The following is a 20,663-nucleotide window of genomic DNA, read 5'->3' as shown; positions in this document are numbered from 1 at the left end:
TTGCCTTGCAGGGAGGATGCCCGAATCCCACCGGACTAACGATCCGGTCCTCATGGCCTCATGGACCACAGCTGATCTGCAGACAGCCCTGTGTGGTCTGCTGCTGCAGCGACACTGTGTGAGTGCAAAGCATGGTGAGGATTTAATCACCTTTCAGCTTTTTTCAGGCTGAGGAAATGTTTTTCTTCCGTTTGAAATCTGTGAAAACGGTGTTGGTGGCTGCTTACTTGTTTTCATTATTTTTTCTCACCTAAACTCATGAATGGTCCCCTGCTTTCATAGATGATTCATATTTTAAAAGACCAGGAGGTGTAAAGTCAATCATTTAATTTTTTCTTAATTGTTTATTTTACTTTCTGCCTTCCCTTGGCCTGCAGTCATCTCTGCCTCTGAGCCAAATAATTCTCTCAGTTACCCTGGTATAAATCCAGCATTAACCTCTTCAGCTTCAGTATGGTTGGAAAGCCTCTCTGCTGCTGCTGCTAATTAAAATGGCACTTCTTTGTCAAAGTCCAGCAAGTGTAAAGCAAATTTAGCAGTTCAGCTAAGATGAGGGCACCAATGTTTAGCAGGTTAAACACCAGAAAAGAAACTTAGGTTTTGAGCTTATTGAGACATAAAACTGCTGTGTTTTTTTTTTTTCCCAACAAATTTTATCCTGTAATCTGGCAGAAATTTAAAACAGAATGGAGGCGTTGGGCTGGGAGCTTTGTTCCCTCACCCAGCTCACCAATTAGACCAATCAGGAAAATCACAAATACGCTGAATGTGCTCCTGGGTGTATTTGTGATGCTGAGACACGACCACAATGGCAGCAGAGACGATCGGGTCTCTCCAGGCAGGAGTCAGTCCTTCCTGCGCTCTGCTTCTGGCTTTGCTTCTCACATTTTGCATCCTGACCAGGGGTTTTCACCATACGTCCCATAAAGGCCACCTCAGAGAATCAGCTGGCTGGGCTGCCTCACGGGCCACTGGGGTTAATAACAGTGTTTGAACTGCACAAGGCTTCTGCACTCATTCTTGGGCTGAGAAAATAAAATGACATTACAGGAAATCCGAGAAGATTTCCAAGTGTTTTCTCCTTTTCTTTTAGAAGTTCCCACATCTCCTAAAATTGGCTTGCACATAATACTCATGCTAAGTATCCTGTTAGTCTGGATCCATGATAACTGCTACATGGAAAGCAGAAGATTGATTCGCTGTAGAGCACTAACAGTCTCAGCTCAGAGTGTATCAGTGGAACACTAAGTTCATTTCTGGTCTTGTTAAGACTTGTGATTCATCACAGAGAATAAAATAAACTAGGTGGCAGGCAATTAGTGTGCATTGTGTGAACCTAATGGTCCTGTTTGTGGTGAGCAATGAGACACAAACCCGTAATCAAGGCATAATTTATCTTGGGAAAATTTTATCTTGGGACTGAACAGAGATAGAAACAGGAGTTTTAAGCCAGCAAGTTCCAGCTTTCCAAGCATGCCCCGTGTGCAGTGCCTGCTCTTGAAGCCCAAAATAATGGTGATTAAAATAATGATGTGGAAAATGTCAGCTTCTGTGCCACATCCCTTTGTATTTTATCAGTTGTTCATTACTGCTCGATTCCAGCCCATACTTTGTGCATTCCATTTGAAAGTGAAAGCCTACTTAAAATGTTTTAAGGGGCTATGAAAAATATTATAGGACCGTAGTATCTTTTGGCCTGTAAAATCAGACAATTCAGTACCAGGGACTCGGCTGTGTAAAGTTCAAGGGAAGAGATATAAACCTCTGAATAGTGCTTTAAGTAAAATTCCTTTTAAAATACTGTGCTTCTAAAACCAGCTTGTCCTGCAAGCTGCGCAGCATGGGAAAATAACTGGTAATAAAGGGCAGGCCCTGTAAATAGACGGTGACGCTCCCTGCCTTTCCTTCCTCTAGTGTCCTGTGGTCCTCCATGAGATGGCAGGGGTGCTCCTGCCACATCCTTCAGCTTTTTCTATTGTGGGCTTCATCTGCGTTGTGGAGTTGCAGCTGAACAGGCCCGTTTGAAATTGTAGCAGCCACTGGGGCTGTGGACTCCCTGCTCCAGCACTCTTCTTGGGACTAACACTGCTGTTTGAGGCTGGCGAGGATAGGTCTGGGTGGAGTTTCTAACAGAAGGCAGTGGTCTTCTGGTGAGGTGTCTCTCTGCTGGTGGAAAATCATTCTCAAAGACAAAGGCTGGCAGTACTTCCTAAAAGTTGTTCTAGCTTGAATTTCTTTAATGTCTCTAGAAAATCTCAAGATAGCAAGAGTCTTGAATAACATTATTCCCGTTCTCTTGTGGTTGAGATCAGCCTTGCTTTAGAGGGGATGCAGTATTCATAGACGAGACACAACCTTCTGCTTAGCTAGGCCTGATGCCATTTATTGCTTTGAATGTTACTGGGATTGGGAAGGAGGCCTTTAGCATGTTTAATTCTGGAGGATGAAGTCATCTTTCTTAAAGGTAAGAAATACAGGGTATAGTTCAGTAATAAATACTGGGTGTGGCAGAAAGAGCTGTTCCTTATAGGGTTTTCTTTTCCCCAAGAGGGTGCGCATTTGTTGCATGTGTTGCGGCTTTATCATTTCCAGGTCTCCTGAGCTCCGGTAGGTGTGATACGGCCACCTCAGTGAGGGTCAGTGGAGTAGGTAATAAGATCTGGTCAGGAAATTTCCTTTCTGAGCTTATTTCCATAAGCTCAGTCGGTCTTGTCAGGAGAGTTTGTGCTGACAGCTCCTCAAGGCAGTCCATGCTGGGGTCTGATAACTGGGCTACGCTGTCTAGTTGGATTAGCTGGTGTGCTAGGTGAAACACCTCTGAAATACCAGCCATTCTGCCATGCTGATTGCGGAGTAGCAGAAGGATCATTTTGTCTCTTACTCTGGAGTGTCATAGTCTTCTAGGAGCAATTCATGTGATGACAGATGGATTTGGGATGTTAGGTTTGTATTCTACTGGCCTTGTGGCTTTCTGCTAGTATTCCTCCTGTAATTTGTCTACCAACCACAGTGATTGATCTAAAAGGGACTGGGGACTAGACAGATTCCCGTGTAGAGATCAGTAGTAGCAGACATCAGGTGTTACGATTTCCAGATCTGGGGGATTTGGGCAGTATATTGGGACCAGTTATCAGTTATTACCAGGTATTATATTGGGACCATCAATTAGGATGAAATCTAGCAGAAAAATCTTTGAAGCAGATCAGCTACAATTATTTGTCATGCTTTGAGGAAAGCAGATTAGGGACAAGGGCAGTGCAGCACTGGGGACATCTTTAATATCCTCATATGCTGAAAGAGAGGATCCTGTCTTTGTGTGCCCGGTACTCCAGAGACCACATGAGAGAATCCAGTGGTTTCTGTGTAGGGAACAAGTCAACTTGTAGGTCATCTATGCTGTTTGAAAACTAAGGCCAGAGAACACCCGAAGGACCATGAGAGATTTCAGTACCAGGCTGGTGAAGACATCTGTATGATTCTCCAAGGAATGACATCGGATGTCTGCTTTCCAAAAGGAGCCAAGGGGTTCTCTTGTTCTTCCCTTCAAATGGGGTCACTCAAAGCTTTTTTGATATTGATTACTTTTGATTTGAGGTCACGGGATCGGGCCCTCATGGGACAAGGAAAATGGGTATTTTGTCCAAAAGCAATAGGCAACCCTCAGTACTGTGCTCCGCTCTGTTTCCTTTTGAAGAATTGGTGGAACTGGTTTGTTAACATTCAGCCTCATAAGCACATGCTAGATATAGTGCTAGAATAGTAAAAAAAAAAAATCTTTCAGTTGGCCTAAGAAGGCCAATTACTACATTTTTGTGCTATCTGTTTACAGATGTTTTTTTTTCAGTAGCGTACAAGTGTTTAATGGCAACAGCTTGTAAATTTGTATTATCACATGGGTTATGGGTGAACCATTAAAATTCATATAAAGAACATTGAAATATGAAAGCTGCTAGGAAAAGGAAAGGTCTATTAAATATTTACACTAGATTGTGAATCAGCTGCTTTACTGTTAGTTAGGGAATAAATAAAAAACATCACTGTTATGACAGTAAGGAAAGAGTTTACCAGAAATAACCTCCCGCATCAGGGAGGAAGGGGGTGCAAGGAAGCAGCATCTCATATATAGGTTGTAGTAAAGGACCCAATGTGACTTCCCCTAAGTCAGCAAACACCTCTTCCTTGCTCTTAGCAGTAGCTGGGTAGGTCTCCACGGCAGCATCTGTCTCTAACGTGTATTATACGTGTTGCTGACCCAGCAGATGATGGGTCATATACACTGCTATGCACAGCCTGTGTCCTGTCACTAGGCTTGGTACTTTATGGTCTGCTTTCATGTGAGGGAAGAGGAGAGCTGCTGTAGCCTGTGACACCACTCTTACCATGGAAAAACATCTATATCAATCAAAAGTGGGCAAATGGGGGAAAAAAACAAAAAAAAAACTCAATTTCAAGTTTACCTCATGTGTATACCTTGTGAATGTCATCTGAGAAATACGATTTGTGTGTCTGGAGAGCCCTCACTTGACAAAAGGGTCTCAGATGCTTGCAGAGATGATGTCAGCAGCAATGTGGTCTCTGATTTCAGATCGGCACCGAGTGGGACGCCAAGGAAAGGCTTTTCCGGAACTTTGGAGGACTGCTTGGGCCAACAGATGAGCCAGTTGGCATGCAGAAATGGGGGAAAGGCCCCAACGTCACCGTTACTGTCATTTGGGTGGATCCAGTCAATGTAATAGCAGCAACGTATGATATTCTTATTGAATCCAGTGCAGAATATACTCACTACAAACCACCTTTGAATTTGCCCCTGCGACCTGGTGTCTGGACAATAAAAATTCTGCACCACTGGGTACAGGTAGCTGAAACCAAATTCCTCGTTACTCCTCTCACCTTCTCAAATCGGCAGCCTATCAAACAAGGTAAGTTTTATTATTTGGTAGAGGAATAATACAGTTATTGTGTCTGTATTCACTGTAAATGCTGTTGTTAAAAATGAAGTAGCACTGCACTAGAAACGGGGAAAATAAGGGAATATTATAAATAGTAAATCAGAAGAATTTATTGCACCAAGACAGGTGAAAGTGTCTGTATCCAGTTTGTAAAGCACAGCCACTTTGAACAAAAAGCTATTTATATCTGTAAAATACGCACAGTTCAAAATGCAGAGAAGTTCTGACTCTCAGTAATCATAAAAGCCATCATTTAGAAATAGAAAGAAAAATGGACCTTTCTCTGAAGCTTTGCATTTGCATTTGCTCATAAAGAGTTACAGATGTTTAAACTGCTATCTTGACAAAGTCTGTGTGTTTAATGATAAACAACTTTAAATATGAAATGGTGGATTAGTCAAAATTACCCTAGGCTGGAGCTACCTGACAGGTTGTCAAGTCCAGGCATTCACTTTTGCCTGATACCTGCCAAAACCTGCTGTGTACATGCCAAACACTTGTGTTACAAAAATACCTATAAATGCAGCAGTCCTGGTAAGTGCAGTATCAGACCCAGGCTTCATTTTTCGAAAGAAAACATTTTCTTCCCTGCATCAGCAGCACTGAGCCATCCTTGGGCTGCCAGCATATGCAGACCTCCAGCGCCTGCGTCATTTGAGTGCCTGGCTCTTCAGCCAGTACCAAGCACATTGGGCTGTGAGAAAACATCTGTAGCTACACCGGTTTTCTTACTCACTAAGATCAAAACAAGTTTGTTGCTAGGAATATCTTTACCCTTCTTCTTAACATGCTCAAGTGCTTCCATCTGCCTAATATTAATATTCATAACTTTAGACATCTTAAAGTTGCTAGATACATGAATGATCCTATTAAGTTTTCAGAAGTTCTTCTTCCTGACAAGGCAGCAAATAAACTGAGTCAGGCATTTACCTTCCAGCATAACGTGCTGCTTCTGTAATGCAAACACCACCAGACAACTGCTGAGAGCTAATGTAGCCCTTATCTTGCTCAACAGGAGCCTGATTCTACACATTTCTCACTAGAACAGCTAACTTACTGATTTCTTCTTCTAACATTTGGTGGCATCATTTCTTAAGCAGAAACTAAACCATGGACAACCTGCTGCTGTTATTAGGTAATAGATAGTGATACATTTTGAAGGAACACCATGTGTAGAAGAAATACATTTTTTAAGTTTGAGGCAACCTACTTCTAAGCACAGCTGTTACTGACTTGTCTCCCGTAAATAATGAATTCCATGCTCCTTGCTAATTTAACAGTTAAGGCATAAATTGGATTGAAAATGTGGCACGCAGCCAGCAACCTTGCTGCTGTTTGATATAATGGGAGAATGCAGTGGAAAGTCAAGTGTGTCTCAGACTTCAACCGGGAGTCTATACTTTATGGTGTAAAGCTAAAAGTGTCTTTGGTCCAAACTCTAAATCTCAAATAATTCCACTGATACTATGGAGCCACTCCATATTGCCACATATAACAAAGAAAAAGTTGGCACATTGGTTGACCAGGAGAAGATCTGGCTCATATTTGTTGTTAAAGAGCCCTATTCATTCACATGGCAATGAGAATCTGCTGTAGGAATGAAATACAAAGTTTGGGAACAATATTATCTAGGAAAAAACCCTCAGGAGTGATTTGCTACTGATGCTGGGATGCATAATCTCCATGTGTCTGAGGCATGGAGGTAAAGGAGAAAATTAATTACAGGGCAGATAGTGACACTCCATTCCAGTTAGAATTATATTTACAATGCAAATTTTTGGGTGTTTTGTTTGTTTGTTTTAAGGCTTTCTGTCTGACTGACACTATTGTGCTCTGTGCTGGCAATTGTCATTTAGCTTTGATTTCCAGCTTTTGTCAGTTTGTCACCACTTTATTACTTAAATATATTTTTCTCTGCCAAATAAAGGCATTGTGAGAGTATGACAGAAGAATTAGAACTTCTAAAAGAATAATTTCTGTTACTGTTGTAGACAATGTGAAAGCTGCCAAAATCTCCTAAAATGAAGGAATAGTATTATTGTCTTGTCCTAACACTGAAAATAAAACACGCATCAGACTTAGCTGGGAGCTGTAAGCAGAAGAGAGGAGTATGCTTTTTTAGGGATTGTTTTGGAATGCTGTTCTTCCCACCATCTTCTTCTTTCACCCTCAATTAATAATAATAATTAAAAAAAAAAAAGCTGTATAACTCTTGTTAGAAAGGTCTCCCTTACAGATAACTTGTTACTCCAGCAACTTTTTTCATACCACTTTGCTTCATTTGCTTCACAGTGAATAGGCCCACTCTGTCTCATATACACCAGACATAGAAACTGGAGTCCACATAGTTACATACATAAAAATATGTGTTTTGTGCATAATGTGTCATTCTAAAAAATGTTTGCACAAATCTGACAGCAGCCACTAAACTCTTGTATCCTGAGAGCAAGAACACAACAGCTATCACTGTATTTCCTAAATCACTGCATATCTACACTATTTCAGCACAGAGCACAAGGTAAAGTTGCTTGTAATTTCTCAGCATCACGAAGGGAGCAACTTTCTCCTCTGTTAAGTAAACTGAAACGTGTTCATTGCTGTATCATGACTCTTAAAATTCATGATTACAATTCAAAATAAAAAAATTAATTCTGGGACAGCTACCAGCAAAGACACTTCATTTAGCAGTTTATAAAAACAGCATATGTAGCTAGTTTATTCATTTTCTATTCCAATTTATTTATTAATTTTGGCCTAGAGTCTGTGCATGCAAGTAAAACCAAGAAGGGAAATCAGGGACATTTTTTTTTCTGTGATATTATGTCCAGATGTGCATAACCGACAGAATGTGAATTGTTTAAAAACAGGGAATCATTGCCCTTTACAAAAACTGGATCTATAAAAGATCAGAGATCAGTTCTTATACAGCGTTTTTGAGTACACTTTGAGGTTTGGGATGTCTCCACAGTAAGTGAGGCTCCCAAAGCTATTTCAGTGGGAGGTTTGGAGTCCAATGTTATTTATTCTTTCTTGCTCCTCTTTCTCTACCAGGCATCCAAATCTGGGCCTGTTTTCTCTGAGTTCTGTCAGGGATCAGTTTTGCCTTTCAGCAGATCCTTCTGGCTCAAGAGTGCCTTCAAGTGTTTGCTTGGTTGGAGTTAATGGAGAAAGAAGGGAAAAAAGACGGGGTCCAGGGGGTGGAACACATGAAATACGCGAATTTGCCAGGTAACTCATTTGGAGAAATCAGGTTCGGCTTCATTTGGTCCACCAGTGTCTCCTTCCCCCTACATCCCTCACAGCCAGATTCTCTTCTCTTCTTCTAACTGGCGATTTTGGAGTTTCTCACCATATGGCCGAGTGTGTTAAAGCCAAGAACCCCATGCTCACTGTAAGGACATGGGAGAGCTGCCAAGGACCATCAGGGTGCCCCAGGACTGCATCGTGCCAAGACAGAAAGGGAGTGTAACATGGAGGAGACAGAACAGGGAGAAGATGACTAGAAGATCACTAGCAGTGACCATACACAGAACGGGGCTTTCTTACTGTCTGTTTTCAGCAGCATGAATTAAAGAGCAGTTCAGAGACTCGAGACTTGATGTCCAGGTCCCCTGCACAGGGACCGGAGAGGCAGAGGCAAACCACAGGCATAATCCAGACCATTTAACCAGCAGTTCTCAGACTCATCCAAGCTACCAAGTATATTTCAATTCCCGTGAAAACACAGCAAATTCAGTAGAGGCTGGATCTGCATTTTCATCATCCCCCTTTCCCACCCGTTGGTGCTGTGCAAAGTCTGTGCGAAGCGCTCGTGCCAGGTGTGATCACACACAGCTCCCAGGAGCACGGAGAGGTGCAGGGAAAAAGCCAAAGCAATTTCATTTTCACATTTGAGTTTATATTCACAGCAAAGTTTCCGCAGTGATCTCCCAGCTGGAGTGATGCTAATGAGTTGTCATGCATTTAATGTATAGTACCCGTTTCATTAAACCTAAATAGGTTATTGTGAGCCAGTGGGCAGATTCACTTCTGGGGCAGATAAAGCCCCAAACCTCAAGCCAATACCAAACACTGGATTGAAAATAAATAATTAAATGAATTAAAAACTTCCTTCAAGTAAAGAGGGCAGAGACAGAGAGCATCCTTTTCTTCCTTCTTCAGAGAAACCTTTCGTGTTCGGTTCCTACCATGTTCACGTGCCCCTGACGTGGGGCTTCTGCTCCCTGCTACCCCACCACAGGGCAGGGAGCCCCGAACCCCAGCTCCTGGTCCAGTGCCCTCCAGCTACAGCTTCCTCTTTCAAAGGCTTGACGGCATCCTGTGATGCACACACATCTCAAAAGCCTTTTAACCTAATCCATATTTATGGATCATCTTAATTAAGTATATACTGGGAAACCTTTGTTTTGCTGTTGGTTATTTGCAGTGGTTCAATCAATTCTAATTGCATCTATACAGATTATAAAGTGGGTGGCAACTTGTGTCAGAACTGCTGTGATTTCTTTAAATTAACCAGCTGTAACATGACATGTTCTTGATAAATGTAGTAATAGCAGCAGGCAGGCACATGGCTGCAGAAGAGTAGACATGCCCTGGAATCGTCATTTCAAGAAAAACCCCGAAGACAAGGATTTGCTTCGAAATTTAGTTCAGATCCAGTTGACAAGGAGTCGATTAGCTTCACAATGAGCAAATGCAGCACTGTCTTGTTTGCTGCAAGAGAAAACAAACCAAATGTCAATAAAAAAATTACCTCTTTGCCAGAGGGTTTCAACATGATTCAAGTAAAGAAATAAAGCTGTATGTTCTGTGTTGCTTTAAAAAAAGCACAGGTCTAGTGCCTTAATGTGTGTACCAAGGTAATCACATTTTTCATTCCTTGGCCCACTCTCTGTCTAAACTCATTTGCTTTTTCTGCAAAATGAAGAACAAACCCACACAAAAATGCTGAAATCTCAGCCTGTGCAGCTGACTACAGGCTGTGTGTTCGGTCCAAAGAAGTTATACTAAGAAATGTCAGTTGAGAAATGAAATACCCTCCCAGAGTGAAGTGCAAACAAAAATGGGGGACAAAAATAGCTTATTTTTTAAAACTATAATTTAGAGTCTGTGGAATATATTTTTCACTGGTATATCCTCTACCTCAAAGGACTATATGGATGTCTTTGTAATCAAAAAAAAAAATGTGGCTTAATGTCTGCAATCCAGTTAATTTTGAATTGGTTGTTGTCGCTGTAGAGTTTTCAGTGCATAAAGAAACGTCTCATAGTGGCAAGCCTTACATTTGTTAGTTGTTTTTTTCATGAGCAAGGACTGAAGTGTCAGTGCTTTAAAAACATGCCCAGTAGCTCCAGCCTCCCTTTGTGCCGTATTTCAGGGCATCTCCTCTCCTGTCCCAGCCCAGTAGGTTATAGTCATGGTTCTCTCTCCTTTTTTTTAATCTTTACTAGAAAAAGGAATCGCCTCCATCTCCTATAGCTTGGATGAGCAGCATGGGCAGTAAACAAGGATGAGAATTTATTACTTTCTCCTGCGAACTCTTCAGCAGAGACTTAGAGGGTTCTGAGTTGAATCCTCAGAATTTCCTGTTGATGCGTAGCTCTGCACTCTGACTGCCATTAACCAGCTCCTCTACAGGACGTGCAGACACCTAACTTTGGGTATTCGCTCTGCTGTGGGGACAGGCAGTCCCCTTCTAGTATTGTGTCAGGGTTTCATAATTTGTTTCACATCAGGGAAGGACATGTTCTCTGTGTGCAGTTATGGCCCATAACACACTGAAAAACACTGTGGTTTGTTTCTTCTAAGTACTATCCCCGGCGGTCTTTCCTTCTCCTATCTGCTGATAATATTTGTTTGTTGTTTTTCAAAAAACTTTCCCTTCATTTCCATTACGCACTTCTTGCTGTTGTCTCTGCGGGCATGTCCTTGCAGCGCGGCTGGTTCTGGAGCAGAGCGCAGCGGTCACTTGGTGGTGCAGAGCAAAGCAGTGTGCTGGGGGAGAAGTCTGGCATGTCTGACACAATTACAGCAACAGCAAAATGAAGACATTTACATGTGTTGAAGATGCTGAGGTTATCACCCTTAGATTCGCAAGAGCAGCCCCCTGATCTTAAGCAGCAGGGGCCACAGAGAAAAGATCATCTCCTGCTGCATCGCCAGCACTGGGTCCTACAGCTTCTGTTGGTTTCAGTCCTGATAATCCACAAAGTCCCAATGCTGAGCAAGTTCTGTTTCATCCCATTATTTGTCTGGAAAAACATCTCTCTTGTTCCAGGCAGAAAACACATGCACAACAGCCTTTAATTCAACAAGCTCTCTGAATTGCTGATTTCAATCAGATGATCCTGCTAGTAATGCCAACTCTTATTTATTTGGGGATTTTTACTTATAATGTTCCTATTTAATTAATATGTTGACAAACAGTCTTCCATATGTAATTGCTTCCAAAGGAGGAAATTTAATCATGTGTACTTGTTCTGTTTCTTAAACTGCAGTGCTCTGGCAGAGCGCACTTCTGACACATGTGCATGGAACAAACTCCTTTTGACTAGCGGTTATTCTGGATAAAAGAAAAAAAAAACACATTTAAAACAAAACTAAAAAAGGTGGGTTTGATGAATGCAGGAACAATTAACCAGTGTATAATGGTGATGGGAATCTGCTGAACTAATTTAATAGGGGATTTGAAGTAATGGACTTGCGCAGTATTTGACATTAAAAACTTTGCAAATGTAACAGAAAAGCTCCAATTAAATGTCCCTTTTCCCTCTAAATAAATGTACTGATTTATTGCCAGTGCCTGGGATACTGTCCTCTGTGTGGAAGAAAGGGCTCAGTGTCAGGCTGCAGTGCAAGCAGCAAGGACATGTGGAAGGAATTGTAGACATGAATATGTAATTCCTGGCCTCTAAATGATATCTGAACCCAGTGGCTTTCCTAGCCTGGAGCACCCTGAATGGGCCCTTTTTGTGTTTTAGACAGTGTGTGTGTTGGCAGAGCTAAACATATCCTCTGTGCTGCCGGGAGCAAAGATGGTAAAGAACTCAGCTGAGAACAGAAAGAAATGGTTGAAAATTTACTCCCTAGAGGCACCGAGTGAATATTTTTAGAGGGTCACATTCTAGTTTTATGAGTAGCACCGTAACCTACTCTCAGACCTTGAGAAGTCAGCATGCCTTAGACAAGGGTGGTCAGACCCGCAGCATCCAGTTCTCTGAAGGTGTTATCACAGTCTGTCAGTGAACTTCGCTGCAATATTACAGATTTGGGATGACAATGTGCTGCATTTTGCTGAGGTAGAAGAGTTACTGTAAGAAAAGCAACCACAATGCAAAGAACCGTGTCATTAGGAAATGATCTCGATCCATTATTCAGTGCAAGAGCTGGAAATACGATTGTCATTAGAGTGCACTTTCCCAGTGAGACTGGAGCACTTCCAGGAATGATGCTGGAGTTACACAGGTTTCATCAGCCACGTCTGGTCTGTCGAGGCGGTGGTGTTGTCTTTCCAATGCCAGGAGTGGTACCACACGGGTTTTGGAGGCAGACAGAGCTCATAAATGTTGTGACTTCTACAGCAGGGGAAGGGGAATCAGTTGAGAAGAAAAAATAGGCCAAGATCTCAGCTCTTTCTTCCAGACAAATCATCGATAGCACTTGAAGGTCTGTCTGCAGTTGGTAGCCTTCTCCCTCCAGGTCTCTTTGAACCATTCCCTCATTTCAAAGTGTGATCGTCCATGCATATCTGCAGAGGTAACTTCAGCTGAGCAGGGTATAGCTCCCGGGCTTCCTCTGTGGTGAAAGAAGCAGGGCTAGCTTTTCCTGACTGAAAAATGAGTTACTTGCAGGGAACTGCGCATTGCTCAAGCTCCAGGTATGGACAGGAGCTTGTAGCGAGTGCCATGCTGGGAAGCCCACGAGGCTGGGCCCGCCTTTTTGTTGTGCTGAACCCTTAAATCCTAAAGATTTTCTTTAACACACTGATTTTTGGGCTTATTTCTGCTTTTTCCAGAGGAAGCCATGAAGTATCACAGCGGGCCTCCAAAGAACGCGTACATGGAGCAGAGCTTCCAGGGCTTGAACCCTGTCTTAAACATCCCCATCAGCGCCGCCCGTGTGGACCAGGCCAAAAGGAACGCGGCGCTGGTGGGCGCCCGGCTGGAGGCCTGGGTGGACTCGCTGGTGGGCAGCATCTGGTCGGCCGTGGACATCTGCAGCACCGGCCCCACTGCCTGCCCTGTCATGCAGGCCTGCACCCAGACAGCGTGGAGCTCCCTGAGCCCGGACCCCAAATCGGAGCTAGGCCCCGTCAAACCCGACGGGCGCTTGAGGTAGCAGCCGGTACGCCCTCCTGCGGCATAGGGTTTTAAAAGGGAATTTAACCTTGCTTCGTACGTGAATCTCACACCAGGTTTCACCTAAGGGAACATTATACTTTTTTTTGTTACATATCGCAATATAGTTCTTAAAAAAAATAATAATTCTGACAAGGCCTTTGGCACTGCTCTCTCCATCAGCTCTGTCAGGAACGGCTTGGTTCACCTCTGCTGTCCCGCTGGCCCCGGCCACGCAGGCCTTGAAGTAGTAGCAGCCATGGAGAGGGCAGTGAAGGAGCAGCTGCTGAAAGTGTTGTTTTTTAAAAATAAATTTGTCTGTACCTCTGCGGTTTCATAGGCTTTAATTATTTTGCTACCATGAATAAATCACAGCAAAATTCCCTTCTATTTATGCTTCCTGGGGAGGTTGGTTACTGCAGGCTATATCCCATATGGCTGCATTACTTTACAGAACATGAAATAATTATGGTACACCCTCATTATTTTTTTTTATATATAACACAAAGCAATTCTGGACTCAGCTAATGTCTGGTGTCATCCTAGTTAGGGAATGCAAGCTGAAGCAGAGACGTTCAGATTACATTCAGAGAATTTTCAGACTAATTTCATGCTAAACTCTAAATGGAACTGGTGTTTTGCAATATTAGTCTTTCATTTCTCATGCAGTCAGGTTCAGGGTCTGGGTAGTAGCAGTATTATTTTAAAAGCCCAAGAAGCATTTTGGATTTCAGCCCTTTGAAATCTGCAGGGTATTTCTAAGCCCACCAGCACCTATGCATATTGCAGACTTCCTGAACAGCAAGTGTGTGTGTAAATTTGGGTAGGTTGGGCTGTGTCTGCTCACGCGTTTGCTGATGAGCTGAGTTGTTTTTTCTCAGGCAGCAGAGTTGCTCAGAACCAGTAAAATGGTGGCATTTGGCCTTTGTAGTTTAGAGTTGGCAATTATTTTTATCAGTGTAAACAAGATTGGGACCTGAATCTGCAGCAACACATTTCTTCCCTATAATTGAGTAGTGGCTAATAAGTTTTAACACTAATTTCCTGCCTTGATCTCAGCTCTGCCAGCTCTTCATGAAGAAGTGTATTTTTAGGCTTGTCAGGACACCTTGAAGGCTGTGCAGGACATCAGGGTTCCTGACCAAAGCTGGACGTGAAAGAGCAACACCATGTTTCTCAGTGCTTTTGCTTTATTCTCTCAACAAACTCTATTCTTGTCTGTTTTCAGAGTTTCTAGCAGGCTGCACCCTGTTTGAAATACGCTTCTATTGCATCATTTTAAGCTGCATTTTCTACAGTAGGAAAAAAATGCATTTACATTCCAAAAACTTTTTTAAATGTAGGTTTTATGTGCAAATTCATCTCCAACTGATGCATTTTGCATTTGCATAAAACATGCACTTTGTTTCTGTTGCTGTGGTAATCTCTTGACCCAAAAAGGCTATTAGAAGCTATTGGGTTCACTAGGAAAAAAAAAACTGTTGATTTAATAAAGCCAGGTATCTGTTTACCCTTCTGTGGGTATGTCTAACTTTCCTTCCTGCTGATGAGAGTTAAACTTCCACATCAGGAGGGAAATAGACCCTTAAATCATTCTGTAATTGCATCACACAGAAAGGATGAATTCCCTTTTAAACAACACTTGCAAGATGACCGTGACACAGAGATCCCAGCAGCTTGTTCTCTCTCCGTAGTATTGGTTTAAAGCTACTTGCAGTTTGCTTTGGACTTGAAATTGCGGTGTCAGCTGTGCTGGCATTAAGGCAGAGCATTGAAATGTTTATCTGGCATGAAAATGGATGCATAGAAGGAACAATCTAGGTATTTATTATTTATGTTTTAGTCAATGACTAATTAGTAGGTGCTGCTTTTGCAGCTTGAAGATTATGTTATCTTACTAACTGAAGCTGCCTTTATTAAGAAAAGGCCTTCCTCCCCTCACACCTCCGTTTCTTTTTTTCTTCTTGATCTCGACAGTCATGAGAGCTGTAGTTTTAGGAAAGCTTGTAGCAGTGAGAGCTGGTTGAAATATTTCAGTCAAAATAATGTTCCTGCTTTTCAGCTGGCTCTGGAGGCCAGTGTGTTTAAAACCAGGGTTGCGACCAGGTTTATGTAATAGAAATACAGTGTCATTACTTACTCAGTAGGGTTTTTTTGTCGTTCTGTTTGTTTGTTTTTTAACAGTGCTCATTGTTAATCTAACATTCCTTCATGAAGTGCAGATTTTCTGGGGACTTCAATCCTCATTGTGAAATCCAGGGCTTTAGTCACATTGATGCGATGGCAACTGCACAGTTAAAGCCCTGCGGATCAAATGGAGAACATCATATTTAGGGCACACAATAAAGTTCTTTAACAATCCTAGTCAATGACTGTTCTCAATGAGACTGCTGGGGTAGTGGCAAAATCTTCAGTCTGTCTTGCACATAGGCATATGTATAAGGGTGCGCCCACACAACACATGCAGATAACTTGATTTTTAAATTTGATACCCTTTTATTCTTTAACAGGAATGTTTTAAGTGCTTTGTTGGTAAATTCTCATTATTAACTAGATGAAGCAGAAGGTGACAACAATCCAGTCTTTTGTGGCTAGAAGAAAATCTGCCACTTCTGCAACTTAAAATGTAAGGCACAAATTATTTTGTTTTAGTTCAAAAAAGGAAAAGAAATCAAATGGTTGCTGATGTATCTATTTACACTATACGTTAGGTTTAAAACGTATAATTTTTTTTTAATATTACTTTGTTTTCTGAAAGACAAAAAGCATCTACACAAAAAAGTTTTGTAGCAAGCTGGTACTCGCAGCACTAGCTGTAGAACTGAAGAGGCTGGTCCTACAGCCCTTTCTCAGGCAAAATTTCCATGGAGCGCTGATTCTGAGTAAGGACTTCAGAGATAAGTCCAACATAAATAAAAGGGGTGACAGTATCCTGTGAATAACTACTACATGTGTTTGAAATCATCAGAGGATGAGCTGCCATGTTTGGAACATCTTCTGAGCTGAGTGTCAAGTTTTGGCCCTAAATGACAAATTCAGCTATAGCTGTTAGTATGCAGCCACAGACACATATGTCCTATAGGGATGTTGTGTCTGAGTTGCAAAGTGCTGTAATTGTGCAGTAAAACCCATGGAAAATCAGGCTTTCCATCAGGAATCAGAGCTTGCTCCAAGCTGTGGCTGCGGCAGTGCTGCTAAGAACAACGCTCTGCTAAGTGGCTTTTCTGGTTCTGAAATGGCAGGCACTTGGAGCCTGTGATGAATATTATATATTGTTAGAAGAGAATAACTTCACAGATCTTACATTTGGTGAAAAGGAGAATTCAGAGCAGGGACCACAGTTCGTACAAAACAAGCAAGTTATGCATCTTCATTTGAATGTGCTAGTGTTATTTTCCAATCACACTGGCTAGTCCTTGCTGAATAGGACTCCAGCTGAAAGCCAGCTTTGATCAGAATCCCATTCTGTGGCAAAGGGGTCTACTTCCATATGCACGCATTCGTCCTCTGTGTATAATGCTTTGCTCATTTAAATTCTGTGCCCATTCTGTGCAATAGCCATGTCACTTCTGTGATCAATCAGTATTACACAGAAAGGAAATGTGGCAAGATGCAGAACATCTACATATGTGATTTATAAATTACATCCAAAGTCAGTCTTAGTGATATGCAGACCTGTTTATATGGTAATGTTAAGCCTTGAGGCTAATAGAAATAGCTCAAATGACAGTATATTTTTAAGTGTGTCCAACTCTTTGGCGACATTTGGACCCTGAGTAGTCATATTTATATTTTCATTTTCTGATATTCAAATTTCTAGAATTAAAATTATGCCTTCATTTTTTGTGCTCTCAGCAAGCAGAGAATTTTAAGAATCCCTCCATGATGGCAAGTATTACACAAGGAAGTCCATCTGTGTCTCTGTTGCTAAGCCTTCATTATCGCTAAGCCTAGAGATGCAGGAATGTGCATTTGTGTGCTACACATTGACTTTCCTAGGTATCAGCTTTAATGCACAATGCATGTACAGTTGTTTAACAGCAAATTAACAACGGTCCTGCAGCACCTTCAGAAGGACCAACTAATGTGTATTCACCTTCTGTCCACCTGCAGAGCTAACTGCAATACTAATGAAGCCTCAGTCTCTCTTAGCTGCTATTACAGTGACCAGAGCAGTGAAGTCAGTGAATCAGAACTGGAATTTCCTAAACCTGACTGAAGGGAGAGACACAGAATCATAAAATGGCTTGGGTTGGAAGGGACCTGAAAGATCATCTAATTCCAGCCCCCTGCCATGGGGGACATGGGGCACACCTTCCACTAGATCAGCTTGTTCAGAGCCCCAGCCAACCTGGCCTTGAACATTTCCAGGAATGGGGCATCCACAGCTTCTCTGGGCAGGATAAGGATAAAGAAGATGCTAAAACTTTGTGAAAGTTTCATATAACCATACGGCAACAATACTTTGAACAAACTGGGCAACTCTTCTGCACAGCAAGACTGAGAAATGCTGATACCGTGAGATCTTAGTTTTGACTTCCCAGATAAAAATAAAACCAAATCCAGATTTTAATTGTGGCCAGACAATGAGGACCAACTTTTGTTGATTTCTGTAGTACTCATCACAGCTGTGAGAGAACTGCCAGCTTGCCGCTGGCTATCACACCCTCCTCGTTGCTTTCCCAGATCCCAAGGCTTCGGGAGTCGGCCAAATTATACCTTGGCGGACTCCTTTGCTTTCCATTGGGCAGGAAGTTTTGTATTCATGTGAGCCAAATTCCTTAGGCGTCTTCAAAACCCCAAGCTGTAAATTGGAAAAGTTTGCTTTTCAGAGCAGCCTTCAGCCAGCTCAGTACTAACATACATGAAGGTGGCTGTAAAAGTGACAGCGGTTATCTCTTCCTGACTCTTCAGGCACAGATATTTAATACGTGTAACAGTAGGTCTGGTTAGTTCAGCAGCAGAGAAAGACTGACCTGGTAGAAAGTGGTTAGCAGCATTTTCCGTTGTCCTTAACTTCAGTCTGGTAGCGAGAAGGTAATGATTTATATGTGCTTTCTTTTCAACTATTCACGGCCTCCAAGCTAGTCTTAGGGATTTGTAGCACATCGCCTTAAACTCCTAGTCAATGACAACTGAAAATGTAACAGAGTCCTCCCAGACCAAACCCTCCAGCTTCTGCCAAGACAGCTCCAGGGCTGCCGTCCATGGGCCGGACACAAGCAGGTGTTGGGGGGACAGGACACTGCCCGTCCTGGGGGCCCAGGGGGGCTGCTGAGAACAGGAGGACCTGCCTGCAGAGCTCGCTGCAGAGGGCAGGTGCTGCTGCAGCCAGGCACAGAGGAGCCAAACAAATGTGAAAGAGGGTTAAGAGCAGCCAGGATGCTGTAGACAGTATCATAGAATCATAGAATATGTTGCATATAGATCCACAGTAAGTGTGGGAAGGATTTTGTAAGGAAATGCCTTTTTTCCTGTAGGCTATTCAAGGGCAAGTGTTCAGATTTGTAACTGGCCTTTGAAAGCCTTCACCATCACCACCAATGTAAAGAAAAGGAGAATCAGGCTGAGAGCATTTAAAATTGAGGCAACAAGGTCTCACAGCCCGTGTCACCCAGGACAACAGCAGCATTAGCTTTTTGCAGTTGAGTGTGTTGTTGGCAGCAATTAACCCTCATGATGTGAGACTGCAGGTACCATGTTGATTTTGCTCCTTTATACTAACGACAGTGTATAGATCACTCTCGTCTCTTTGCTTCTGCCTTGGTTACCTTCTTTTGCTCATGGGTGCTATCACAGCTGCTACCTCACTGTGTCTGCAAACACGTTTACCTGATAACAACAAAAAAAGGTACCAGAAATCTCCTTGAACTGAATGTACAATCTATGCAAATTCTCTTTCTACTTTGTTAAAACCTAGAAGTATTACATGTAACCTTGCCAAATAAACAGCAAGATACTGTACAGGTGCCTCTGATAACAGAGTGACAATTCTAGGCGCGGTTCATTGCGCTGCATTTGTATATTGTACTGACTTTGCTTGTCTTTAGTTCTGTTGTAATTAACACCCTCGACTGAGACGATAGTAATCTCTTGCTAGGGGAGCACCTTCAGCTTGCTGGGAATATTCTGGAGGAGGATGTCTGTGGCATTGACTTTTATTTTCTAGGTTACGTCCAAAAGAAAGCACAGACCTACTGGCCAAAATTGGGATGGTGTTCCAGATTTTCCTTGGTAAAGCCTGTTGGCTTTGAAGTGCTCAGTGTCTGTTCCCATTGTGGCATCCAGTGTGTTGCCCTTAAAGAAAGCCTTACTTTCATCCTTTCTAAATGTGGCCTTAAACTGTGTTAGAAAGTTAGGTGTTGTCTGTGTCTCGCTCACTTTTTCTGTTTGTTGTGGAAGGAATTAAAAGGCACCTTGAGATTTCTATTACAGCTCAGTTGTGTTGCTGTCAGCTTACACTTCACAAATACAATAGAAATTGCTTACAAATGCAGTCTTTAAGGGAAGAAAATGACCTTCCCATTGGGCAAAAGGAAGGCTCAGACATTCATATAAACCTTAGGAAATCATGAGTTCTGTCTTTTGCAACTTACTGTAGATAAGGAAGGTGGATTTAATTACCTACAAAGTGCAAACAATAGCTTTTTATTTATCTTCAGACTGTAACAGGACAGACTGCTCTCAGATGCACGAGACAATTTCTGGAGTAATTTCACTCATTTTGACATGAGATAGTAGCATGCCTTTCAGAGTCATACTGGTAACTGGGAGGAGCTGTACCCTCTTTAATGGTATGGTCTTAAAATCTGAAGAACATCACCACTTGGGGCCAGATTTTGAGTGATGGTTGGGAATCTAACAGTACACATAGAAGACAGAGGAGTCTGGTTGTATCATCAAAGTCATAAATTCACTTCCAAACATCTGGCCTTTGGAGACAACCAAAGGTTGTCAAAGTCAGCAGAAACCGAGGCCTTCTGCTAAAGCTTGGATGTGTTGGTTTCTTTAATACTTTTTCTCCATGGAGAACTGTCATGTTTCAGTAGCACCAATATTCCCGGCAGGCTGCAGTGCTTTAGGAATCCCAAATCCTACCCTGTTCCCTGTTCTGATGCGTATACAACCCAAAGGCAACTGAGAAGGGTTTACACAGCAAAGAAGATTTGTGAAACAAAAAGTATTAATTCGAGTTAATGAAATGATTTTTCTGACTTTGTTATTTTGGTTTTCGTTAATTGGATTTTTTTGTATTGCCTAACATAATCCATAATAAGTTATTCCTATTCTGTCATTTTCAAAGACTGGTGGTAATATAGTTTTAAGAAATAACTATTTTGTTATAGATCATAATATGCATAAAACTGTACAGAAATAT

At 42.1% G+C, this 20,663-nt stretch overlaps 1 protein-coding gene across 4 annotated transcripts in view; it reads left to right on the top strand.

Moving 5' to 3' along the window:
* The window catches only part of XYLT1 (xylosyltransferase 1), a 185,402-nt gene extending 171,790 nt beyond the window's left edge, over window positions 1–13,612 (top strand). Inside the window, exons 10-11 of one of the 4 annotated variants that reach the window (XM_035548728.2) lie at window positions 4,586–4,919; window positions 12,964–13,612. In XM_035548728.2, the coding sequence (XP_035404621.1) occupies window positions 4,586–4,919; window positions 12,964–13,286 (657 nt within the window). In that variant the 3' untranslated portion in view covers window positions 13,287–13,612. Of the gene's footprint in view, window positions 1–4,585; window positions 4,920–8,000; window positions 8,173–10,399; window positions 11,750–12,963 lie in introns of those variants that run through there. The other 3 variants (XM_035548730.2, XM_035548729.2, XM_035548731.2) reach the window with 3 other exon arrangements.
* The last annotated feature ends 7,051 nt before the right edge of the window (window positions 13,613–20,663 follow it).

This window comes from Cygnus atratus, chromosome 15 (assembly GCF_013377495.2).
Source record: "Cygnus atratus isolate AKBS03 ecotype Queensland, Australia chromosome 15, CAtr_DNAZoo_HiC_assembly, whole genome shotgun sequence".
Classification (NCBI taxonomy): Eukaryota; Metazoa; Chordata; class Aves; order Anseriformes; family Anatidae; genus Cygnus; species Cygnus atratus.
Note: the sequence above shows the minus strand (reverse complement) of the source record. Positions and strands in the feature narration are given on the sequence as shown.